The sequence below is a fragment of the Castor canadensis genome, chromosome 1 (genome assembly GCF_047511655.1).
Source record: "Castor canadensis chromosome 1, mCasCan1.hap1v2, whole genome shotgun sequence".
Classification (NCBI taxonomy): domain Eukaryota; kingdom Metazoa; phylum Chordata; class Mammalia; order Rodentia; family Castoridae; genus Castor; species Castor canadensis.
The window spans coordinates 76,118,117-76,145,762 of NC_133386.1; the positions used below are offsets into that span (position 1 = coordinate 76,118,117).

Genomic DNA, 27,646 nt, shown 5'->3' on the forward strand with positions numbered 1-27,646 from the left:
ACATTCCCACCAGCAGTTTATAAGGGTTCCTTTTTTTTCCCACAACCTTGCCAATGTTTGTTGTTGTGTTTTCGATGATAGCCATTCTAACAGGAATGAAGTGGAATCTTAACATGGTTTTGATTTGCTTTTCCTTTATGGCCAGGGATGTTGAGCCTTTCTTCATGTATTTTTGGCAATTTGGACTTCCTTTGAAAAATCTCTGTTCAGTTCATTTGCCAACTGCTTCACTGGGTCATTGATTTTTGGGGAGTTTAGTTTTTTGAGCTCCCTGTGTAATCTGGTTATTAATCCCTTGTCAGATGTATAGCTGGCAAAAGTTTTCTCCCATTCTGTGGGTTGCCTCTTCAATCTGGTGACCTTTTCTTTTGCTGTACAGAAACTTTTTAGTTTCATGCAGTTCCATTTATCAATTCTTTCTCTTAGTTGCTGAGCCATTTGAATACTACTTAGGAAGTCATTGCCTATGCCTATTAGTATGCTCTGCTGTTTCTTGAGCTAGCTTCAGAGTTTCAGGTGTTGCTTGTTCCTGAGTTCAAACCCCAGTACCGTCCCCCCAAAAAAGTTTTAGGTTTTATATTAAGGTTGATACTGGTACAGGGTGAAAGACATGGATCTAGTTTCAGTTTTTTGCCTGCAGGTATCCAGTTTTTCTAGCAACGTTGTTGATGTTTTGGGCACCTTTCTCAAAAATCAAGTGGGCGTAGTTGTGCACTTCATATCTGGGTCTTCCATTCCACTGGTCTTTATGTCTGTTTTTGTTTGGCCTTTACTGTTTCCTTCCTTTTCATGTGTTGGGAAATATCTGAGTTGTGTATTGTATGAGATTTCATTGGGAATGTTAAGCTCCCATAAAATAAAATTTATATTTTATATTTTTTATTTATGTGTACATATAAAATATATATTGTATAGTTGCTGTAGAATCCTAAAAATTCTGAATTCTGAATTATGTATGGCTCAAATGAGTTTGGTGGAATGACTGTGAACATGAATTTCATAATTTCCCATATGAATATCTCTAACTGAGTTAGTTTACAGACAAATGGTTTATTTATTTATTTTTTAAAATTTGGATGTGAGGTGTGCTTCTGTGGTTAGAGTGAAGGTTTAAATAAAAGATGAAGAAGAAACCAGGTGAAAAGGTGAAAGGGGCCATAAAGGCTTAAGGGACATTCTGCAGGCAATCTGAAGTCATAGCAGTTTTTTGAGTAGGCAGTACTGTTCTGTTTGTAAGTGCTGAGTGAGAGCATTTTAAAAAATAGACATAAAGTGGGTGTTTCTCAAGTGTAGAATTGCCCTGAGATCCTGGTGACTGGGCAGTTTCATTGGCTTGGGTGACTTGGCCTTTGTCTTACAGATTTTGTGCTCATTTGGTCATTGTCTATAAGATGTAAACACGTCCACATTTGTTTCTCACGGGGATACCTGGTGCTGCATCAGCCAATTGTGAGCTCCCAGGTCTTCACAATTTCTTCTGCAACCTGGAATGTACCCGGGATGGGCAGAATCTGGGATGAGTGAGGAGCTCACCTGTGTGCTTCCCTTTTCTCACAGAAAGTAGCCCTGCACTGCTGGTGGTTTAGTTCCTGGACACAATTGCTGCATGTATTTTGTCCAGTTTTGAAGTTGTTTGTAACTGGTGAGAAGGCAATTCTGGTACTAGTTATTCTAATCAAGGAAGCAGATGTTTCTTGCTTCTTTGAGTTATGTCATTTGTCTATTTTCTCATTGATAGCAATCTTGGTCATTTGTACTCATTTATTGAAGACTGTTTCCTCCTGGCTTATGACATGCTTTCTATTTTAAATTCTGCTGTTATTCTAGGTGACATCAGTGTTTGTGGGAGCAAACTGTCAGATAATCTAACCCATTTCAAAGTGACACCTGCTCAGTCTCCCACTTGTATCACCATACAGTAGATACTGTTACTTGAAAGTACTGTACCTCTAAAAATTTTTTTTGGCAGTACGGGGTTTGAAATCAGGGCTTCGTACTTGCTAGTCAGGTACTCAACTATGTCAGCCACCCGCACCCCACCAGCCCATACTTCTAAAACCTTAAGCATCAATATCTCCTTGTAATCCTAGCCCTTGGGAGGCTGGGGGAAGAGTATTGTGAGTTGAGGGCCAGCCTGGGTTACATAATGAGTTCGAGGCCAACCTGAGCTACACTCCTGTCACATAAAAATAAAATATCCCACTTGCTGACTGATGTCTCCTTCTCTAATTCAGTCAGTCATACTGTACCTGCTTCTTGACATCTCAGTCTCCTGACTCCTTTGCTTTCTTCTATCCCTTTGCCCTCTTCTGTTGCCACTTACTCTTCTTCAAAGTTTAGTCTTTCAGACTTAGATTTCATGGTCGTCTACTTTACCTAATGTGTTGCTAATATGTTTAACTCCCTGTCTTCCATTCCATTCACCTGACAAAATCCAAATCTTGAATCAGTGATACTTTTTGCTTTTTTCAGTGTTCGTTTCCTGATAATCGAATGCTGCTGCTGGAGAAAATCCCATAACTGTAGATTCATTTTTCACCCTCAGTACTGTGGAACAGTTACAGAGGATAACATCCCCGCCTCCCCAGCATCTGTTTCAGAACTTCCCAGTTTTTATAACCTGTGATCATGCCACCTTTGCCCTTTACATTCAGCAACTTTCATGTGAGTCTTGGTACCACATCAGTAGCTTTAACCTCATTCTTACCATCTATTCTCTCTCTGCATACTGGGGAAGAGACTCCTCTCTCTTTATCACCATTTAGGTTCTGAATGTCAGCATTTCCTGTCTTCTCTAGGACATCATTCAGTTATATCTTCTCTCCCATATACTTCCTTCTTTTTCTTTTTGGTGGTACTGGGGCTTGAACTCAGAGCTTCCTGCTTGCTAGGCTTTGCTAGATAGGCACTCTATCATTTGAGCCACTCCATCAGCCCTGGTTTTTGTGTGTGTGTATGTGTGTGTGTGTGTGTTGAGTTTTTTTCAAGATAGGGTCTCATGAACTATTTGCCTCATGCTGGCTTTGAACTGTGATCCTTCTGATCTCTGCCTCCTGAGTAGCTAGGATTACAGACATGAGCTACTGGCAACTGGCTGTATTTCCTTCTTTTCTCCTTTTCTCCTCTCAAGATTTAAATGTGATTAGGTTTTACCAGAAGTTTTCTCTTGCTGTTTCTTCCAGCTGCCACGTTAGCTTTTCTTTCCTTTAGAAAGGGAATTATCCAGTGTTAGTGATTTTACTTCCTTACCTCCCATCTCACTTTTTGTTGTTGTTGTTGTTTACTAGACCTGAACTCAGGGCTTTGTGCTTGCTTAGCAGGTGCACTACCTTGAGCCATGCTGTGAACCCTCCATCTCACTTTTTTATTTTTATTTTTTATTTTTTTGGCAGAATGGGGTTTGAACTCCAGGGCCTCACACTTATTAGGTACTCTACCACTTGAGCCACTCTGCCATCCCTTTTTTGTGTTGATTTTTTTTTTGAGTAATAATGTTTGTTTTATTCTATTTTAACCATTTTTAAAATTACTGTTGTGCTGGGATATATTGTGACATTTACAAAAGTTCTTATAATATATCATAGTTGAATTCACTCCCTCCATCATTCTCCTGTATGTCCTCCTCCCCCTCATTCCTCGGATAGTTTCAGCAGGTCTTATTTTTACATTTACATGCATGTATACACAATATTTGCACTATATTCACCCTCCTAACCCTCTCCCCACATCCTCCTCTCTCCCACTGGTACCAACCCCCCAGACAGGACCTGTTCTACACTCCTGTTTTCTGTTTTTATAAAAAAAAAATGACATTTTTTTGGTTTAAGATAGCTGTATGTTGGTTTACTTGTGACATTTCTATGTATACATGTGCTGGGTATTTTTGAGATAGGGTCTTCTGAACTATTTGCCTGAGCTGCCTTTGAACCAAGATCCTGATCTCTGCTTCCTGAGTAGCTAGGAGTACAGGTGTGAGCCTCCATCTCACTTTTTAATCCATGTTAGTCCTTTGCTATTCTGCCAAAGTGGCTTTTGACTAACTCATCAGAGCCTCTTACTGGCAGTGCTCCTGGTCACTTCTCAATTTGTCTATTCACAGATGTTTGATTATATTGATCATTTCATCTCTTTTGAGATTTTTTTCCTTTTTTTAACGTTTAAAAATGAGTTTTTATGACATATACCTTGACTTTCTTTGTAACTCTTCTAATTACTAGATTCCTGTGTAGATTTCTCTTCCTCTTCTTAATTTTTCTTCCCAGATGTCTCTCAAAAGAGTCTACTTCTTTTTACCTTTCTCTGTTCCTAGTGCAGGTCATCATTGACTCCCTTAGATTACTGTAACAGCTTTCAAATTAGCCTGAGTGTTTCTAGGCTAGACCATTCTTCATATTGTAACCAGAGTGGTATTAATGTTATACTACCACTTTCCTTCTTAAAGTCTTCAAAAAACTCTTCATTGTTTCCTCGGTATTACTCAGGACTCTTTATGATAGATGACAGAAACTCAGCTCACACTACGTTTGGCAAAGTTTGGAAGATAATTTCAATAAATTGTGATAAATTTTGCTGTCTCTAAAAAAGCCTTTTCTGTCCTTTCAAATTTGGGTTAAGTAGTTGGCCTGTGGTGCTCCCATATCACATGTACTTTCTCTGTCATTAACAAATACTTGATCATATTGCCAGTGCTTATTTACAGTACTTACCTGTTATCGCCATTAGAGAGTGTTTTCCATGCAAATAGAGACCATGGTAGTAATGCTCCTTACTATATCCTCAGAACCTAATGCTGTGTAGTACAAAACAGGCTATTTGTGATTTGTTTAATTTAATGCAAAATAATTAGAATTTTGTTGGAGTGTGAACAGAATATCATTAGAAGGTATTCTGGAAGAATGTAGTATGGGCTACTTAAACATGACAATATGGTAACTAAATGATGAAATATTGAGAATTTATTATACTTTAAATGAAACTATATATTTGATGTACATTTTGTGATTCTTATATTTAATAAGTGCATTGGGGAATATCATGATCAGAAACATTGTTTCTGATTGGCAGGTGCTTCATAAATATTTGTTAAAATAAATGAAAGGATAACTTAATGTTTTATATTTTTGTTGGTTCTAAAAATTATTCTTATTTATTTTGAAGGTATCTTCATGTCTTAATGATCTTCTGGTCATTTGTTGCTGGAGTTGTCACATTTTACTGCTCATTAGGACCTGATTCTCTCTTACCAAATATATTCTTCATGATAAAATATAAACCCAAGGTAAAATTGTGTTTTTATTTTTAAAAGTCAGTTTGTATTGCCTTGCATTGTTTAACATTCATTACTGAAAGTATTTTAAAGTCATGATTTCTTAAAATCTACTTATGATTATTTAATAATAGAAGATAGGAAGTTGATCAGAAAATTTTCAAAACGAAGTTTGTGTTTTTTTGTATGTATGTATATATTTACTTATTTTAACTGCATTTTTCAGTGGTAGGGAATGAACATGGTCCTTGCATGCTAAACATGCACTTTACCACTGAGCTATGTCCCCAGAGTTAGTTTAATGTGTACAGCTCTAAGAAGGTGGGGGGGGGGCAAAAAGAAAATACAACCTTCTCAGAAAGTTGGGGTCCATAATTTTAGATTATTCTCTAACTACCTATTAATTGTGAAGATAATAAGTTAAAACAGAAGTTCTCATAATTAGTTGTATAGGAGAATCTCCTGGAGAATCTTTAAAAATAGAGTCCTAGTTCCTACAACCAGATTTTGATTGAGCAGTTTTGGCTTACAGCCTTTTTTAGTACTTGTTAAAAGCTCTGCAGGGGTTTCTGAGCAACAAACTCAGTTAAGGAATTCTGGATTAAATAATCTAACCCTGTTACTTTCTAAGTATCCTTTTTTTTTTTTTTTTGCGGTGCTTAGAATTAAACCCTGGGCTTAATACTTGCTAGGCAAGTACTGTATCACTGAGCTGCATACTCATTCTTCTAACTCCGTTAATTTAAATGTCAGTGTGCAGTTGGGCACATTGGCTCATACCTGCAATGCTAACTACTTAGGAGGCAGAGATTGGAATAATCATGATTCGAGGCCTGTCCAAGCAAATATAAGACCTCTTTTTCAACCAATAAAAAACTGGGTGTAGTGGTGTGCACCTGTCATCCCAGCTATATGGGAAGCATAAATAGGAGGATCACACTCCAGGTGAGCCTAATCAAAAACACGGAGACCCTATTTAAAAAATAACTAAAGCAAAAGGACTGAGGCTTTGAGTTCAAATGCCAGTACCACCAAATTTTTTTTAAATGTCTGTATGCACTATAGAAACAGAAATGATTAGGCAGTTTGCTTAACCAAAGTAATTTGTATTTCTGAAGTTTATAATAAAGTTATTGTAGGCAAATAGTTCCCAAGAGCCCATTTCCAAAATATGAATGGACTGGAGGTGTGTCTTAAGTGGTAGAGGACCTGCTTTGTAAGTGCGAAGCACTGAGTTCAAACCCCAGTCTCACCAGCCAACCAACCAAACAAGGTTGTTGTATATTTATCCTCCTAAAGCAAGATTCTGATCATAGGTAAGGATTTGATGGAATGAATATGATTTTTTTTTTTGGCATGCTAGGCAAGCTCTCTGCTATTAAACTATGTCCTCATATCTCTGGGTGAGATATCTTAAAGTCTTACTCTACAGTTGCTTATATTAATATAATCCCTTGTTTCAGATTTGATGGTATTTCAACTCAGAGGAAGCACAGAGCCTCACTAATGATCACATTATATTCTTCCTCATTAAAGTCAAGAGTTTGGAAAAATAGAAAATAGTTTTTCTTATACTTTCGCAATGGAGTAGTCCATTTAAGTACAGATCAAATTTTTTATAAGTGTTCATAACATCACTTAACATAAGCTTGACCTTAAGTCTAAGCTTAGAAATTTGCCTTAGAAATTTACACACACATACATTTCTTTCTGGCGGTGTCTGGGTTTGAACTCCGGTCCTCAAGTCTTGCTAGGCAGGCACTCTACTACTTGAGCCACTTTGTGAGCCCTTAATCTTAGAATTTTGAAGCATTGTATCAGGTATTTTGCTTCTGTTGGCAGTTTAGTTTACCAAGTGTTATTTATTACAAATAATGGTTTCCACTCTTAATGAACACAGAAAAAGTCCTCTGATATCAGGCACTGATAACTCATGTCTGTAATCCTAGCTACTTAGGAGGCTACTCAGGAGGAACTCAGTTTGAAGCCAGTCCAGGCAAATAGTTCACAAGACTCTTATTTCAAAAATACCCATCACCAAAAAGGGCTGGTGCAGTGGCTGAAGTGGCTTAGCAAGCATGAGAGTCTGAGTTCAAACCCCAGTACCACCAAACAAAAAAGAAGTCCTCCGAATTCATACATTGACTGAAAAAACTTTAGAAAACTTGATTCTTTGTAGTAAAAATCATATGTAAAGACAGATCTTCCTCTCCACTTTTCCTTTCCTTTTCTTTCTTTCTTTCTTTTTAGCAATTAGGACTTCAAGAATTATTTCCTCAAGGTCATAGCTGTGCTGTTTGTGATAAAGTGAAATGTAAGCGACATAGGTAAGTTAAACACTTTTTATTTGTTGGTCTTTCTAATTACATTTTAGGTTACAAGTGATTTAATTGTATGACTTTCTTTAGGCCTTCTTTGCTACTTGAAAACTACCAGCCATGGCTAGACCTGAAAATTTCTTCCAAGGTTGATGCATCTCTCTCAGAGGTAAGTGATTTAACTAATATTGTCAAATATAGCCATGTGTTACTTAATGACGGGGGCATTTTCTGAGAAATGCATTGTTAGGCATTTCTCAGAAATGTAAGAATGTCACAGAATGTACTTAACACAAACCTAGATGGTACTGTTCAGTCATTGCCCTATTGATGTAATCCAGGGACATGGTAAGTATGAGCTGTATGAGGCTGCTGCTGGTGTGACATGGCATACTGTTTTATACAACTAAAATTTAAAAAAAATTTTTAATAAGTAGAAGGGGAGTACATTCTAAAATTCTAAAATAAAAAGTACACATATACATTATATATATACTATATATATAGTATATATACATATATGTGTATGTGTATATGTATATATGTACTATAAATAGTATATACATATATATGTATATATGTGTGTGTGTATATATATATATATGGTTCTTTTTTTTTTTTTTTTTTAATGTGGGGCTGGAGTTTGAGCTCAGTACTTTACACTTGCAAAGCAGGTCCTTTACCGCTTGAGCCACATCTCTGGTCCATTTTGCTCTGATTATTTTGGTGATGGGGTCTTGGAAACTATTTGTCTAGGCTGGCTCAAACTGTGATCCTTCTGATTTCAGCCTCTCAAGTAGCTAGGATTATAGGAGTGAGCCACCAGTACTCGCCAAAAAAAAGTATATTATAAATGTATAAAGCATATAAATATATGCTATATAGCATACTAAGATGTTTTTATAGTATAACAAGTACATAAGCCAGTAAAATAGTCCTTTATTGCCAAGTATTATATACTATACATAATTATATTGTATGTGCTGTACTTTGTACAACTGGCAGTGCAATAAGCTTGTTTACACCAACATCACTCTAAATATGTGAATAAAGCATTGTGCTACAGTAGCTATGACCTTACAGGTAAGGTAAATAGGTCCATAATAATCTTAATGGGACCACCATTATATTTGTGGTTCATTGTTGACCAGATATTATTTGGTGCATGTCTGTATACACAAACAGAGAATGTTAAAATGTTAAATACCTATGAAAAAAATTTTTATCAAAAAATTTAATCCTAGCCACGTGCTGGTGTTTCACACCTGTAATCCTAATTAGAGAACCTGACATAGGGAGGATTGTGGTTTGAGGCCAGCCTGGGCAAAAAAGTTTATGAGACCTCATCTAAACAGGAAAAGAGCTGGGCATGGTAGAACGTTCCTATCATTCTAGCTTTATTCCAGTCAGCGTGGGCAAAAAAGTGAGACCCTATTATCTCCAAAATAACCAGAGCAAAGAGGTTTGGAGACAGGGTTCAAGCAAGCACAAGGCCCTGAGGTCAAACCCCAGTACTTCAAAAAAAAAAAATTAATTCATAGACATCTCAATAAGGTAGGCATGGTGGCACACATGTGTAATCCAGGACTCAGGAGGCTAAAGTGGGAGGATCCTGAGTTCCAGACCAGCTGGGCTACCAAGTGAGAGCCCAGAAAAACCCAGAAAAAAACACACATCTCAATCTGTGTCAACCAGTGAGGTCTGGGCTAGGTTGTTGATTATTACAAAATAAGCAAATTGAGTAGTAAAGAATTCCCAATTGCACTTAGATCCAAGATTTGCTAAGGAAAGCATTGCTTTAACTGGCTATTGTTCACCTATAAAAACAAGCACCTTTATGATAGGGGAGTAGAAATGGCCATTTTGTAATTCCCGAAGGAGCATTGAACTGCAGAGAACAAATGCAGATCTTACTGAATTATGATACCTGTTTTGATACTAATGTAAGGATAGAACAGGGAATGGGATAATTTCTCCCAGAAAGCATGTTTTCTTATCTTTGTTCTAGTTACATTTTATGTTTCTTTTGGTAGCATGTATGTTTTAGTTACTTATTTTAGAGACTTGTCTTTTCCATGCATCTGAAAAAGCAGTGAAGTTTTTAAAGGTGGAAAGTTGGGTGGTCTCACTTGTTCACAGCAACAAGTTTGGGATCACATATATTGTTGGTAGATGATAGGTTATGTATTGATTGAAATTGAGTGCTTTGTAGCTGAAGAATAGCAGTAAGCACCTAAACCCTGCCTGATTGTCCATTATCCCATTTCATCCCCTCCTTTGATTAAAGGTAAGCTGCATAAAGTGCCATTGATATGACATGCTTGGCATTTTTCCTTTTCATTACTTCCCTAAGGCCTTTTTAATATCCAAGATTTGCTGTAAGACAGTGTTATTCAGCACCTAGAGATGTAACTCAGTGGTGCAGTGCTTGCCTACCATGTACATGGCCCTAGACTTGATCCATAACTACCCCCCCAAGATATTAAAATTAAGAAACATAAAGACTGTGCTGTCCAGTATGGTAGCCACTAGCCACATGTGGGATTTTGTTGTTGTTTGTTGTTGTTGTACCGGAGTTTGAACTCTGGGCCTCATGTTTGCTTGGCAGGCACTCTCCCATTTGAGCCACTCTGCCAGCCTACCACATGTAGTTATTAATAAACACTTGGATTGTGCTAGTCAAAATTGGAATGTGTTTTATATATATATATATATATATAGCACATATATATATATACAGTATATATACTGGATTTTGAAGAACTAGCAAGAAAAAAGGAATGTGAAATATTTTTTAACATAGGTTATGTGTTGAAATAATAATAGTTTGGATATATTGGGTTAAATAAAATATTATAAAATATGTAACTCACATTTTTTTTTTTTTTGGCAGTATTGAACTCAGGTCCTCATGCTTACAAGGCAGAAGCCCTACCACTTGAGCCATTCCACCGGCCCTTTTTTGTGTTGGGTATTTTTGAAGATAGCGTCTCACAAACAGTTTGCCCAGGCTAGCTTCAAACTACGACCCTCATGATCTCTGACTCCTGAGTAGCTAGGATTATGGGTGTGAGCCACTGGTGCCTGGCTCTCATTATGTTATTAAAATGCGAGAGTTGAAAAAAAGAAAAATCTCTAGCAAGAGTGCTTTCTGTGTCTCTGACATTTCATTGGTTACTTCAAAAAAATGACAGAACTTCTGTGTAAAGCTCTTGACCCTGCACCTGGCACATATTGGTGTCCAGTAACTATTAGTTTCCATATTTATAAAAACTTTTTGAGATTTTGCTACAGGCAGGAACTGGGTAGGCCCCACATGTAAAAAAGAAATAAAATATAACTGATCTCTCTCTTCTCAAACTTCAGCTTAGCATTAGAGGTAGACATAGTATAATGCAATGCAGGCAATAATGGAAGGATAGAATTAGGATAGAGGAGGAAGTGCACAGCTGTTGAGAAGGGCAGGGAAAAGGATGATCAAAAGTTCGCCAAACTGGTAGTATAGGAAAGGGTATTTCATATAGAGAGTTCTTGAGAGGAAAGAGGCTTAAAATAGGTGGTGTATTTAGTAAGGTAAAATGTGAGGGATTTGTGCAATGAAGAAATAATATTTTTGTAGTGATCATTTATTAATTGCTTATCATATATTAAGCTCTGTGCTAAGCATATATGCATTATTTCATGTAATCTATACCCAGCCTATGGAATGGGTGCTATTATTGACAATATTACCAAAGGTAAACTGGAATTTAGAGAGCTTCAATAATTTTTTCAAGTTTCGGAGAACAGGAGGGCAGAATAGGTCCTGTCTGGGGGGTTGGTATCAGTGGGAGCGGGGAGGATGTGGGGAGAGGGTGTAGGAGGGTGAATATGTTGCACATATTGTGTACACATGTATATAAATGGAAAAATGATACCTGTTGAAACTATTCCAGGAATGGGGGTAGGAGGGATAAAGGAGAATGATGGAGGGGGTGAATTAAACTACATTATATTGTAAGAACTTTAGTAAGTGTCATAATGTACCCCTAGTACAACAATAATAAAAATAATAAAAATAAAACAATTGGATCCTATTTTATTTAGCAAATATATATAATTTTCATATGAATACCAAGATAACTTTCTATGGTATATTGCCAATATTGAACAGTCATTATAAAAATATTTTCCTTAGCTAAAAATTGCTAACACTGTTCCTTTCCTAGAAATTTACATATTTCTATATTTAATATAATGTTCACATTACAAAAAATTTTTCATGCTTCATATTGAATTGATAGCAGAACTCATTCAAAAACTCAGGTCTGGTTTAGTTCTTAATCAGTATTTTAATTTTTTTGGCAACACTAGGGTTTGAATTCAGGGTCTTGTGCTTGCTAGGCAAGCGCTCTACCTGAGCCACTCCACTAGCTTAACCAGTATTTTATATAGCTTTTTAGAAATCAAAAGACCTTAAGGGTTGTGGTGATAGAGTTTAGATTAATTGAGCCTGGAAGTTAGTGATTTTCAAGATTCTCAAACTGTGTAATAAAAGCTTCAGATGTGACTCAGAGGATGCATTGGGAGGTAGAAAGGAAGTAAGTGGTCACAGATGCAGAACTCTTGCCTTAAATCAGTGCATCACCAGTTTTCTTTCATGTATTGTGGTTCGATGTACTGAGGGTTTTGTGCAAGAGGCTGATGTGCTCAAGTACATATTTTAGATCACTTTGGCACCTGCATGGCACATTTTGGGGGAGAGCACACTTGGAAATGGAGAGATTAATTCAGAAGCTGGTGTTGCAATATAAAGGGTGAGAAGATGAGGACAAACAGTGGTGCTAGAAAAGAGTTACTTAGGATGTAAATTAGTAGGATTTGGTGATTGATTAGATATAGAGATAAAGGAAGACCAAATGTTTAAAGATAACTTTTTCTAGTTTCCTCTCTATATCTGATCTCTGTCTGTACATATCTTCTTTTCCCAGCAAATTTAAATAATGCTTAATTTTTGTAGTAAATCAATACAAATTATTTTTACCTTAATATTTAAATTAGGGAATCTACAACTTTTCTTGCTGCTGTCAGAAAAGGCATATGGTCTAATTTGGGAATCATACTGGTAATACATTTCATTTATTTCCCACCCCCCCCCATTGTTTTAAAAAAATTATTGCATAATGCTTCTTATAAAAGGTACAACATACAGGACCAGGCATGGTGGTGCAAGCCTATAATCCTAGCTACTTGGGAAGCAGAAGTAGGAGGAATGTTGTTTGATGTCAGCATGTACAAAAAGTTTTTGAGACCTTATCTCAAAAACAAGCTGGGTGTGGTGGTATACATCTGTCATCCCAGCTATGTGGTAGGCAGAGGTAGGAGAATCATGGTAGTAGGCTGGCCTGGGCAAAAGCTGAAGACCCTATCTGAAAAACAAACTAAAAGCAGGAGGCAGGTGATGTGGCTTAGGTGGTATCAAGGCCCTGAGTTTAATCCCTAGTACCTCCAAAAAAGGAAAAAAGTTAAAACATGCTATTAACACTTACACCTAAGGAATGAAAGGTTTAACTCCTAGGGTTTGTTTTGTTTCACATTTAACTTATATACTGATTTTAACAGTGCAGCTAAAATTTTCACAAAGTAAGCATGTCCATGTGAATTAGCCTCCAGATCAAGAAATAAAACATTACAAGCACCCCAAAACTCCCCTTCACTCTCTTCCAGGCACTGTCCTTCCTTCAAAGCTAATTACTAACTCCTCTAATTTTGATCCCTTATATAACTCTTAGCTATTTGTTTCTACATTTTATCCCAAGAACACTGACACAGAAAAAGTCAGGAATGCAAAAAACTAACCTATTTTCTTTCTTTCCATAGAATTTCTTTTGGTTCAGTGAAACTCACAGTCAGAAGCAATTTATTTAAATGTTTTGTTGTTTATGGAAATATTTAGAAATAAGTGTGTGTGATTCTAATAGCCATTTTTTTTTCTTGGAGCTTCATGATTTTACAAGTATTTTTTCAAATGTTCTCTTCTGATCCTCACAACCATGTAAGGTTGAAATACAATATTTTGTCACGAAAGTGTGATATTACTGTCAATATGTAGAATAATAAAATTGTTTTTGGTAATATGTTACTAAGTCAACCAGCTCATTTCACTAGAATTAATCAATTTTATTTTTCTTTTAAAATGATTTTTTATGCAGGTTCTTGAATTAGTGTTGGAAAACTTTGTTTATCCGTGGTACAGGTATGTCCTTTCTACAAGGCCTTTTTTCTTTAACATAGTGATTATCATTAAGTTAAACATACTAATAATGTGTTTTCAGCGAGAGCTAGGGTGTTTCAAATGATGACAATTTAGACAACTCTTTGTTGGGGAGGGTTGTGTTGTACATTATAAGATATTTAGTAGCAGTCCTGGCCTCTTTCCATTAGATGATTATCAAATATTAACTGGAAGGCCTAATCAGCCCCAGTTAGGAATCACTGATGAGCCAGTAATCCCAGCACTTGTGATGCTGAGCCAGAAGGACTGAGAGCTCAAGACCAGGCCAGCCCATGTAGGGAGACTGTTTCAAAGGAAAGGAAAAAAAAAGAGTTGTTTTTTTTTTCTTTTTGCAATGATTTTATCTTTGGAGGGAAATCTATAATTAGATGTTTTATTAAATTGAAAGATAATTTCAATAGATTCTTTGGAAAATTAATATTTTTTTTCTAGGTAACTTTGGTTTTAGTGTATGTAGGGAGTGAGAGCCTTGCGCCTTTCAGAACAGAAAAAATACTCTAGATCTGAAAAAAAAGCCACATACCTACTTTGAGAATCAGAGAGGTTCAACTTACATTATGTTAGTAACATGTTTCTTTAAGCAAATATGTGGGTTTTTTTGACAGTACTGGAGTTTGAACTTAGGGTGCAGCACTCTACTGCTTGAGCCAGGCCTCTTGCACTTTTTGCTCTGATTAATTTTGGAAATAGAATCTCAGGTTTTGCCCAGGCTGATCTGAATCGTAACCCTCCTATTTTATGATTGTATTCCTGTAGTTGGGATGACAGTCTCCTGTCACCATGTCCAGCTTTTTCCCCTTTGATACAGGGTCTCACAAACTTTTTTGTTTTTTTCTGTCTGGCCTGGAACTGCAATCCTTTCATTCTCAGCCTCCTGTGTAGCTTAGGATGACAGTTGTGCATGGCCAGCTGTTGGTTGAGATGGGGTCTTGTGTACTTTTTGCCCAGACTGTCCTGGAACTGTGATCCTTCTGTCAGCCTCCCAAGCAGCTTTAGGATCACAATGTGAATCACCAGCACTCGGCTTCTGGGCCACTGTATGGCTTGTAGGGTTAATGTCTAATGTACCTCCCCTAATTTAATATTGATTCAGTATATTTTGAATTTCTAATTAAAAACATGCTGCTGTTTGAGTTCATTTACAGTGTTAAGACAAATTTAATATATAGTTTATATATTACAGTTCCCTAAAAAAGCTGTGTAAATCAATTGTTTCATTGGATTCTGTCTTAAATATGGTGCATTTTCCACTTAAGTAAAGCTGATAATGAAATCTTTTGTAAAATGAATGATTTTCTGAAGATGCCATTTCTTCTCCTCACTTCAAATTATGACTATTCAGATGTAAAATATGGTTGTACTTTTCAGTTAAAGTACACATTTTCTCCTCAGTCTAATTATTGATGCTGTAATAGCCCCTTCCCCAAGTTAACAGTGGGAAGCATGGTTGATACAGTTATCTTTCATATTCTTCTAAGGAACTTAACAGCTTGTACCATCTTTAAGTTCAGGATGTCACCATTATACACACCTTTCTTTCTTACCTTTGCTTAGGAAAATGTCCTGATTCCTCTTGGGACATCAAGACTTCAGGAAAATGAAAAGTACTTGCTCAAATGAAGTTTGTCAAAATTTTAGTTTAAAAATATTTGAGTTTCCCATTCATTTTCTTTTTCAAATGAAACACACTTTCCTTTTTTACCTTTAGAGTAACATTATTTTATAAATATTTTGAAGTATCTTAAAATGTTGTATTCTATTGTTCCCCTGATATTCATTGTTTTCTTTTTGATGATACTTAGAAAATCATCTTAGTTGTAAAAAAAAGATATGTACATGTGTGTGTCTACAAGGAAATACATGCTAAAATTAAATAATGGTGATTATGTCTTTGGTGTTAGAATTATGAAAGGTGTTTGTTTTCTTTTTTAATCCATTTCTTCTATTCTGCAACCTAAGTGCATTGTTTGTAAATAAAAAGAAGAGTAGCCTAGGTAAGTAGAAGAAAAAGCTCGTTCTTTGCTGAGCTTTAAGAAGGTGAAGCTGATTTTTCTCTGAACTTCTGTTGAAGGGATGTGACAGATGATGAGTCCTTTGTTGATGAACTGAGAATAACATTACGATTTTTTGCATCTGTCTTAATACGAAGAATTCACAAGGTATTTATTTATGAGAAATTTGAGGATTTTGGGCATTATCATTATGACATTATAATTTTTTATTATGATATTATTTAACATTTTAGCATATATTAGTTGTACTTGGAGAGTGTTGCATTGTGACATTTCCATATATGGTTACAGTGTATACATGTTCACCCCCAATAAGATTATTTTAAACCTCATTTGTCTCCTATATCAAGTATATTCATTTTCCTCACTTTTCATTTTTTAGGTTAAAAAATTAGCGACTTATTTTTGACCCATTGATTAGTTTTTCTTTCTTTAATACTTGGTTATCTTGGTTTGTGGAAATTAGAACTGAAGACAGCTATAGAAAAATAGTGTTTCAACTAGATGAATTTATAGAGTAAATGGTTATGGTTATCATATACTTTTTAAAGGTATTTTTGAGCTACATTTTATGTGGTTTTTTTTGTGTCTATGTTCATAGTTTGTTGGCTATAGATACATATTTATCTACTGCTTTGTCAATTCAATAGGATTAAACATACTGGCAATGAATTAGTATATAATGTATCTGCCATTAACTAATAAAGATTAATCTTGCTATATGTTTCTAAATCTACTTGAGAAATGAACAGTATATCCAATCAGTTCACAAAAGAAAATATAAAATGGCCAGTGAATAATTGAAAATGTTTCATGCCATATCAAATATGTATTGCTATGAGATACTACTCTTTTACCTATCAAGTTGGGAAAGATAAAAAAGAATGTTAATATCTAGTAATGGTGATTGTGGGGAAATTGGCAAATCAAGTGCAAATCCACGTTATACTTGAATGCAAGTGTGTGTGTGTGTGTATGTGTCTGTGTATCTGTGGTGCTGGCAATTGAATCCAGGGCCTTGCACATGCTGAGACAGGGTCTTGCTGTGTAGCCCATTCTGGCCTTGAACTCAAGATCCTACTGCTTCTGCATCTCCATTACTGGGATATACAGGCATGGGCTACCACTCCAGATGAGTTTGGTGATCTTTTGCTTTTTTGGGCAGTACTGGGGTTTGGAGTTTTGCAAGGCAGGTGCTCTACCACTTGAGCCACACTTCCAATCCTTTTGTTTTTGTTTTTAGTTTTTACTTTTTAATTTTTTTGTTTGTTTGTTTTCAGATCCTTTTTTTTTAATGTCAGGTGCATACTCCTGTGCCCAGCTATTAGTTGAGATGTGGTCTCACTCACTAACTTTCCCCGGTCTGGCCTTGAACTGTGGTCCTCTCAATTTCAGCCTTTTATGTAGCTAGAATTACAGGTGTGAGACACAGTGTTTATTAAGGCTTACTGATATTTATATCCTTAAATTTAATTCTATCATTTTAATTGCATATTTCAAGGACATAACCAAAGATGTACATAAAATGTATATTCAGGGATTTATGGCATTATAAATTTATAAGGAAAACTGAAAAGAAAAATGATAAATGAGTAGATTATTGGTTGGGTGAATATAATAAATTTTAGCTATACAGCCATTCTACAAATCATTTCATAGAGTAATTCTTATTTACGGTAAAATATTTATCTTAAATAGCAAGTGGAAAAGATGTGAAGCTTGTTAATATGTATTTAAGGACATAACGTATTCTTATCACTCTTAATGTCTGTTATAGAGGTGGGCTGATGCACTGATGCTGAATTTTGGTTGCTTTCATATACTTTTTTATGTTTGCCTTGTTTGGTGGTTTTATTTTGTGGCACTAGGGTTTGAAATCAGGGCCTCAGGCTTGCTAGGCAGGCACTCTACCAGCCCTAATAGAGCCACTTCACCAGCCCTTTTTTGTGTTGGGTATTTTCAAGATAGGGTCTCCCAAACTGTGTGCCCAGGGCTTCAACCTGCTGTTCTCCTGATCTCTGCCTGCCGAGTAGCTAGGATTAGAGGGCGTGAGCCCCTGATTTCCAGCCTTGGTTTTGTTTTTTTTAAGATAGGACCTCACTGTGTAGGTCAGGCTGGCCCCAAACTTGTAATCACCTACCCTAGCCTCCAGAGTGCTGGGATTACAGGTGTGTATGAATAACACATACATATATTTATGATTTTTGAAAAAAGTTGATGAACGTCAATCATGTTTTTAGAAAAAGGTTCTGGGGCAGTTGTTTTATAATAGACTAAGAGCGTTGAACAATTTCATAAGAAATATCAAATGGTTGATGATAGGCCATTTGAATTACAACTTGAAATAAATCAAGTTGCTCTCTTCTAATGAATTAGTTAACAGGCATTAGTTAGTAGAATAATTCTGCGGTTAGTCTTTAAGATAGCCTAGTGGATTCTAAATAATAGCACCTCGTATTTGGAGTATGGTATGTGTGTGTGTGTGTATGTGTACACACACATATTGTTTGTTTGTTTGTTTTTTTGAGACAGAGTCTTACTATGTAGCCCAGGTTAGCCTCAAACTCTAGATCCTCTTGCTTCAGTCTTCTGAGTCTGGGACTACAGGTGTGTATCACCACTCCCAACATGCTCTTTCTCTTTCTCATTTATGTATGTATGTATGTATGTATGTATGTATTCATTTATTCATTCATAGCCCTGGGGTTTGAACTCAGGGCCTCACACTTGCTAGGCAGGTGCCGTACCACCTGAGCCACTCCACCAGCCCTGTTTTGTGTTGGGTACTTTCGAGATAGGGTCTTGTGAACTATTTGGTTGGACCACAATCCTCCTATTATATTCTTCTTAATACCTGTAATTTTTGAGATATGTTCCAGTATCTTAAATATAGTTTTTGCAACTTAGTGATAATCAAAGTTTTATTTTCATGTTGAATTTTTCTAGGTGGATATTCCATCTATTATAACCAAGAAACTATTAAAAGCAGCAATGAAGCATATAGAGGTGATAGTTAAAGCCAGACAGAAAGGTAATACAGTTTTCTACCACAGTGTGAGTGATTTTCTTTTTATATGCCTACTTTTACCTGAAGCATCTGAGGACTGACACATTTACTGATACATTCACAGGCAAATATTTTTTTAAATGAAACCCCTTTCAATAGTTTGTTAACCATGTAAGTAGGAAAACTCAAGATGCTTTGAAAATTAGAGTAGGTTAGTTAACTTTTAGATGTATTACTGACAAAACTCTAGTCTTCCATTGATAAGGTATCTCTCATATCTCTTCCCCCCTTTCTCTTTGATGATTTGAATGTTTTTAACCTATTCTATCTAGTCTATCTTGTATATTGCTACCACGTTAATTTCTCCGTATCACAATTAGGTGTTAATTCCCTTCTAAAAAAATTAGTGACCACCATAGCATCTATAGGCCTTTTCACTGACATGATTTACACAAAGCATACATTTTGTAAAAGTTTTCTGATTAAGTGAATACAGTTTTCATTTAGGACTTTTCATGTTCTAAATGCAGGCTAAAATGTTGCTGTTTAACCATTACTTCTGCGTTCTGTACTTGCTTCTGTTAAACTGAAGTCTTCCTTGGGTTGGCAGTGGGTGTGCTTTGTCAATGCTTTCTGAAATGTGTTTGAAGAATATCATTCTACATAGATGACCATGTAGAAGAGGTTTCATGATCACATTTTTTGGTAATTTCTATTATCTTCCCCTTCCAGAAATTCCCAGTCCTACAGCAAAGAAACAACTTTAATTGTGTCTCATATGCACTTGATCGTGGAGACATTTTCCCTTTCTCATAATCTCAATTACTATGATCCAAGCATATTTTGGGAAATTATACTATAGGTATACTTGAAGTTAAATAATACCAAATTACTGGTTTATTTTCCCTTTGGTGTGAACAGTTCTTCAGTTATGAGAAGCATTTCAAATTATATATTTAAAAATTCTGAGCTAGGTGTATAGCTCAATGGGGTTAAGCACTTGTCTAGCATGTGTGAGGCCCTGGGGTCAATCCTCAGCACCACAAAAAAAAAAAAATTACTCTGTGTTCTTATGATAACGTAACAAGTAAAAATAATTTCACCTTTAACTGTTTTAAAAAATACTTGTGTGTAAAAGAGTTTGAATCATGTTTATTTAACTTACTTGTTAAATAAGTTAGCTTTTAAAATCATTGTCCTGTCACTGGCAAAAATACACTAGACATAGTGTCTTTGTTGTAGCCATTTTACAAAGGCTATTTTACAGTCAGAGAAAAAATATTTCTATAGTTTTAACTTCTCCATAAAACTGGAATCATGCAGTGTGTTTCAGACTGATTTCTTTTACTTAGCAATAAGGATTTTAAGTGCCTCCATCTCTTCATGGTTTGATAACTCATTTCTTTTGTTAATTATACCTCTTTTTGTTATTATACTGGGGATTGAACCCAGGGCCTCAGGCTTGCTAGGCAAGTGTGTTATCACTTGAGTTGTGCCCTCAGCCCTCAAATTATACCTCTTATGTCCTATGCTCTGGATAAAGATGCAAAATTTACCAGAGGAAGCCTGTTTCTACAGTGCTCTCAAAGGATATCTGGATGATGTTAATGTAAAAGCAGGTACAATTGAAGAATTTTGAATAGGTGTTTTTGTTTGTTTGTTTTATAGAGGATGAATAAAATATAAGGTTTGATAACAAATGCCTTGTGTATACTAGAAGACATTCTGCATAGATTTTTCCTATTAAAATTATTTGACATTGTTATATATAATTTGTAAAATAGAGATGATAAGTTTAAATTCTTACTGCCCAGGGGAAAAGGGTCAGTTACCAATTTATTGCAAAATAAATACATTTATAGCAAAAAATTTCTTTCTTTATATACTGTTTCTGAACAGAAATAATATGTTATTATAATAATATATAATAATATAATAATATATATATTATGCCTGTATAATATATGTTGAAAAAAAGAGCAGGGACTAGGAAAGGAGAATTAGATTAGATACTGTTCTGTATGTTAGTGGAAATGACTTGGAGTTACTTGGTATTATTTAACTCTTTTCTATATTTATTCAATTCTTTTCGCATATTAGTTGTACAAAGGGTACAACTATGGTATTTCCATTTATATTAAAGTATATGTACTTTGATCAGATTCACTTCCTTTGTTGTGAGTATTTATTTTTTACCTTTACTTACAGTAAAAAATACAGAGTTTTTACAGCAAGCAGCTTTAGAAGAATATGGTCCAGAGCTTCATGTGGCTTTAAGAAGTCGAAGAGATGAATTACAATATTTGAGGAAACTGACTGAATTACTTTTTCCTTATATTTTGCCTCCTAAAGCAACAGACTGCAGGTATAAATAGACAAGAAAATATCATGTAGTGTTTGTGTATGTATAGCATATGCTATGTATATGCCATATGTATATTGCTATTTGTGGTCATGATAAGAGTTCACTGAAACTTGATGTTAGTCTATAATGTGAAGTTTTTCAACTTTTTTCTTCTTTGTGGTGCTAGGGATTGAACCCCCAAGGCCTTGCACATGCTGGGCAAGCACCCTACCACTGAGCTATATCTTTACCCAAAGGGTTTGGTTTTTTGTGTATATGATACTGGGCCTTGAACTGAGGGCCTCACACTTGATAGGCAGGTGATCTACCACTTGAGCTATGTTCTCAGCTGAACAGTTTTTATTTGAAGAAAATAATTTTTCAGGTCTTAAAAATGCCAATTTAGGTGCTATTTGTTGTATGTTGTATTTTTTAGAATTTTCTCTTGAAAACTGATCTTGGAAATAAAAAATAATATGAATGAAATAAATTTTCTTGTTTGAGATCCTTATACTTTGTTTCCTTGATATTTTGTTTTAAAGACATCCACATTATGATTGCTATAGGCAGAAACACTTTGCACAAACAATGCAGATAACTTTGGGTTTCAAGATGTCCAGCTGGGAAGAATAATTTAGAGGTCATTGACTCCATTCTCCTTTGTTCTGGCAGAAGTGTGTTTAGATTTTTCCATAAATTACCTCACTACTGTTACTCAATAGTTGTTAGAGAACAGATCATGGCTTATTGTTAGTGATGTTCTTTTTTATTTATTTATTTATTTTGTGGTACTGGGGTTTTGAACTCAGGCCTTCACACTTGCAAGGCAGGTACACTACTGAGTGATGTTCTTTATTAATTAATTAATTAATTAATTATTTCAAGACAGGGTCTTGATATTTAGGCCAGGCTAGCCTCAAATTCATTATCTTCCTGCTTCTGCCTCCTGAGTGCTGGGATTACAGTCATGCATTACCATTCCTGGCTTAGTAATGTACTTTATTTTGTTTTTAAAAGTATTTTATTTTAATATTTTAACTGGGACATCTTTAGTTGGGTACAGTGATGCACACTTGTATTCCCAGTTTCTTGGAAGGCTGAGATGGGAGGATTGAAAGTGTGAGACCAGCCTGGACAACATAGTAAGACCCCATCTCTGAAAAAAAAAGAGGTATCTTTATTTGAGACTAATTTGTAATATTACTTAAATGTTATAAGTACAAGGGAATTACATTATACCACTAAACAAACTAGTCTATTTTTTCTTTTTTGGTGGTACTAGAGTTTGAACTCAGGTCTTTGCACTAGCAAAGCAGGCGCTCTACTGCTTGAACCATACCTCTAGTCCATTTTGCTCTAGTTATTTTGCAGATAGGGCCTCAAACCATTATCCTCCTGATTTCAGCCTCCCAAGTAACTAGAATTACAGGTGTGAGCCACTGGCACCTGACAAACAATGTCTTAAACATTCTTGTTTTTTTGTGTCACTGGTGATTGAACCCCATGCCTTCTTCATGCTATGCAAGGAATTAATTAAATATATGTTAAACATTTAAAATATTCTAGGGAGGAACTGTTTTTGAATGTCTTCCAAGTCCCACCTGTAAGAGATTACTTTTTTCCCCTTCATAAACAGTAGTTTCTTTTTGTCAAATAAAGACTACAAGTCCAAGTCTGTTAACCTATAGTATAAGCATTATCTGAGAGTTTGTTGGACATATAGTCTTGGGACCCATCCCACAGCTGTTAAATTACAATCTGTATTTTGACAAAATCTTTAGATAAGTTTTTATGAGCTTGAAAATTAAGAACTGTTTTAAATTACTAAATATACAACTATTATTTCTTTTTCCAGGTCCCTGACCTTACTTATAAGAGAGATTCTCTCTGGTTCTGTGTTCCTTCCTTCTTTGGATTTTCTAGCTGATCCAGTAAGATTTTTTTTTAAAAAATCACTTCTTGTAATTGTAAAATACATTTAATTTAAGACTTACAATCTTAAATATTTTTATGTGTACAGTATAGCATCATTAAATAATACTCATATTATTGTACAACCATTGCTACCACTCATCTCTAGAACTATTCATCTTACAAATGTGAAACTCTGCACACATTAAACAATGATTCGTCTTTCCTTCCTTCAGCCCCTGGCTACTGTCCATTCTGCTTTTTGACTCTGATTGTGACTGTTCTAGGCACTCATACTCATACAGTATTTATCTTTTTTGTGGTTAGCTTATTTCATTTAACACAATATCCTCATGGTTACCCCACAGTGTAGTATCTGTTGGAATTTTCCTCCTTTCAAGGCTGAGTATTGTATATGCCATATTTTGCTTATTTATTCATCCATTGATGGACATTGGGGTACTCCATCTTTGATCCAGTTGGCAGGTATAATCTGTAAACATTTTAAACAGTAAAATCTGAATAGATTTTCTCTGCCCATGTTCACAAATTTTAAGAAATTGCATTATAGATTTTTAAAAAGTCTGTATAGTATGTATGTGCAAATGCTTATATGTATTAGCATATAATCTGTGCCATTTGTTTCTTTATTTTTTGTAGAAAATTTGCTAATATCAAAGTTCTGAGAATTCTGGGCATTATTCAGTAATAGAATTCTTTTGACCTGTGTTTATTATTTTCCATAGGATACTGTGAATCATTTGCTTATCATCTTCATAGATGACAGTCCAGTGAGTATTGAGCATGTTAGAAACACTTCAGATTGCTTTGAAGTTTGGCTCAGTTTTACTGACCTAATAATTCTGTTTCCTCAAAGCCTGAAAAAGCAACAGAACCACCTTCCCCTTTAGTTCCGTTCTTGCAGAAATTTGCGGAACCTAGAAGTAAAAAACCATCTGTGAGTATTTTCAGCAACTATATTATTTTTGATAAAAACAGTTTTAGAATGCATTTATGGAGCTTTAACTTATTCTTCCTTATATATACTGTATTATGTCAAGGTATTGAAGTTAGAATTGAAGCAAATCAGAGAACAGCAAGATCTTTTATTTCGTTTTATGAACTTTCTGAAACAAGAAGGAGCCGTGCATGTGTTGCAGTTTTGTCTGACTGTTGGTGAGGATTAATTGTATATTTTACTGGTCTTCTTACAACTTTTTAATGTATTTGATTATGTAGAACAGATCTGATGTTGTGGGAACCATCTATCATTGCAGTAAGTTTCATTTAGTTGATGTTCTTTTTTTGGTGGTACTGGGATTTGAATTCAGAGCCTCATGCTTATTAGACAGGTGCTCTACCACTTGAGCCACACTCCTAGCCCTTTTTTCTTTACTTATTTTAGGATAGGATCTAGCTTTTGCCTGAGCTAATCTGATCCTTCTACTTATACCTCCCATGTAGCTGGAATTACAGGCATGAACCACCATGCCCACCTCATTTATCCGCCATTCTAAGAGCAACTATGAATTTATCTCAACTGTTCAGATTGGGACATAATCTATCACTGATTGCAATCAGATCCTAGTTGTAGGAAATAATACTGAAAATTCTGTATAATGAAAATATGCTAAAGACCCCATTCATAGTTCAAATCAACACGATTTTGTTAACGATTATTTTGATTAAATAATCAAATATAAAAATGCTTTATTTTGATTATAAACTTTGTAACATCATAGATTATTGGAATTATGAGAAACTATGGACTGTGAAAAGATTTTTCTTGTAATGCATCTAATTCCTTTTTTAAAGGTAACTTTTAAAAACTCAGGGTATAATGTACAGAAAGAAAGACAGAATTTAAATGTACAGTTTGATCAGTTTTACACATGTGTACATCCATGTAACCTATGTCTTTATTAAGATGAAGATAGAACATTTTTATCATCTCAGAAAGTTCGCTTAAGGTCCTTCCCAAACGATCCACCACTACCCCAACTCTTACCAAAACGTTCACAGATTACTTTTGCCTGTACAATTTCCTTGTATTGTGTATGTGTTGAATATTTTTGAGAAAGGGTCTCACTTTTTGCTTGGGCTGGCCTTGAACTATCATCTTCTTGATCTCTGTCTCCCAAGTAATTAGGATTATAGGCATGTACCACCAGCACCCAGCTAGGATAATGCTTTTTAAGATCCATACTTGTGATATAGATCAGTAGTTTGCTCTTCTTATTGCCGACTAGTGTCCTTTGTGTGAATATACTACTTTTTTTTTTTCTAAAGTGGTACTGGAGTTTTAACTCGGCCTTGCACTTGCTAGACAGGTGTTCTTACCACTTGAGCCACCTCACCAGCTTACTACTACTTCTTTATCCAGTTCTCATTGAAGATACATACCTAGACTGCTTCTGCTTTGGGACTGTTTTGAATAAAGCCACTATAAACATTCTTGTGAAAGACTTTTTGTAGGTATGAATTTAGTAACTAGATGTCAGATTGCTGGGTCATAGGGCCAGAGATATGTTTAGCTTTGTAAGAACCTGTTTAATTGTTTTCCAAAGTGGCTGTACTATTTTACTTCACAGAAGTGTGTAAGGGTCTCGTTGCTCCACATCTTCACCAAAATTTGGCAATGTTTATTTGCTTTTTTAGTTTTAGCCATTTTAATGAGTATATGGTGGCATCTTGTTAAGGTTTTATTTTAAATTTCTCTGATGACTAATTTTGTTGCACACTATAACGTTCTTATTGGTTACTTGGATATTTTCAAGTCTTTTGCCTATACATTACTGAATTTTTTATTATTAAATTATAGGAGTTCTATATTTTGGATGTAAATCTTTTGTCAGATGGATGTTTATGAATATTTTCTTCCAGACTAAAGCTTGTCATTTCATTTTTTGAAGTGTCTTTTGATGAACAGAACTTTTTTTGGGGGAGTGGCACTGGGGTTTTGAACTAAGGGCCTTGAGCTTGCTAGGCAGGCCCTCTTACCACTTGAGCCACTCCACTGGCCCCTTTTTGTGCTGAGTATTTTTGAGATAGGGTCTTGCAAACTATTTCCCCAGGCTATCTTTGAATCGTGATCCTCCTTATCTCTGAGGTCTCCTGATTAGCTAGGATTATAGGCGTGAGCAACCAGCACCCAACTAAACAGAACTTTTTTTAAATTATTCATTTATTCACATGTGCGTGCATTGTTTGGGTCATTTCTCCCCCTCCCCCCCCCTCCACCCTCTCCTCCCTCTCCTCCTTGTTCTGCCCTTATCTCTAATTTTGTTGAAGAGAAGACATAATAATAAGGAAGACACAGCATTTTTGCTAGTTAAGGATAGCTATACAGAGAGATTCCTAGCATTGCTTCCATGTACAAATGTGTTATACCCCAAATTGATTCATCTCTAACTGATCTTTACACTGGTTCCTGATCCCCTTCTCATGTTGACCTCTGTTGCTTTAAGGTTTCTGTATTAGTTTCTCTGTACTGGGGACATCAAATGCATTCATGTTTTGGGTTTTCTACCTATTCCTGTATCTCCTGTGTGTGCTCTTCCCTTGTCATGTGATTCAAGTCCAACCACATTGCTGCATTCGCCCTAGATCTAAAGTCCGCACATGAGGGAGAACATAAGATTTTTGGTCTTCTGAGCCTGGCTAACCTCGCTCAGAATGATGTTCTCCAGTTTCATCCATTTACTTGCAAATAATAAGATTTCATTCTTCTTCATAGCTAAGTAAAATTCCATTGTGTATAAATACCACATTTTCTTGATCCATTTGTCAGTAGTGGGGCATCTTGGTTGTTTCCATAACTTGGCTATTGTGAATAGTGCTGCAATAAACATGGGTATGCAGATGCCTTTGGAGTAACCTGTGTTGCATTCCTTTGGGTATATCCCCAGGAGTGGGATTACTGGGTTATATAGTAGATCTATGTTTAGATTTTTAAGAAGCCTCCAACTTTTTTTCCAGAGTGGTTGCACCAGCTTGCATTCCCACCAGCAGTGTATGAGGGTTCCTTTTTCCCCACATCCTCGCCAACACCTGTTGTTGTTGGTGTTTTTGATGATGGCTATCCTAACAGGGGTGAGGTGGAATTTTAGTCTGGTTTTGATTTGCATTTCCTTTATGGCTAGAGATGGTGAGCATTTTTTCATGTGTTTTTTTGCCATTTGAATTTCTTCTTTTGAGAAAGTTCTGTTTAGTTCAGTTGACCATTTCTTTATTGGTTCATTGATTTTGGGAGAGTTTAGATTTTTAAAGTTCCCTGTAAATTCTGGTTATCAGTCCTTTGTCTGATATATACCTGACAAATATTTTCTTCCACACTGTGGGTGGTCTCTTCAATTTGGAGACCATTTCTTTTGTTGTGCAGAAGTTTTTTAATTTTATGAAGTCCCATTTGTTCATCCTTTCTCTTAGTTGCTGAGCTGCTGTGGTTGTATTGAGGATGTCCTTGCCTATACTTATTAGTTCCAGAGTGTTTCCTGCTCCTTCCTGTACTAACT

At 35.6% G+C, this 27,646-nt stretch overlaps 1 protein-coding gene across 6 annotated transcripts in view; it reads left to right on the forward strand.

The window, feature by feature from the left end:
• The window catches only part of Snx14 (sorting nexin 14), a 93,310-nt gene that overhangs the window by 21,667 nt on the left and 43,997 nt on the right, over nucleotides 1-27,646 (forward strand). For all 6 annotated transcript variants that reach the window (XM_074078596.1, XM_074078565.1, XM_074078571.1 and 3 more), the window contains exons 2-12: nucleotides 5,158-5,278; nucleotides 7,517-7,593; nucleotides 7,675-7,753; nucleotides 13,776-13,819; nucleotides 15,930-16,017; nucleotides 18,817-18,901; nucleotides 21,086-21,242; nucleotides 23,077-23,152; nucleotides 23,879-23,923; nucleotides 24,010-24,090; nucleotides 24,194-24,308. In XM_074078596.1, coding sequence (XP_073934697.1) covers nucleotides 5,158-5,278; nucleotides 7,517-7,593; nucleotides 7,675-7,753; nucleotides 13,776-13,819; nucleotides 15,930-16,017; nucleotides 18,817-18,901; nucleotides 21,086-21,242; nucleotides 23,077-23,152; nucleotides 23,879-23,923; nucleotides 24,010-24,090; nucleotides 24,194-24,308 — 968 coding nt within the window. The remainder of the gene's footprint in view (nucleotides 1-5,157; nucleotides 5,279-7,516; nucleotides 7,594-7,674; nucleotides 7,754-13,775; nucleotides 13,820-15,929; nucleotides 16,018-18,816; nucleotides 18,902-21,085; nucleotides 21,243-23,076; nucleotides 23,153-23,878; nucleotides 23,924-24,009; nucleotides 24,091-24,193; nucleotides 24,309-27,646) is intronic.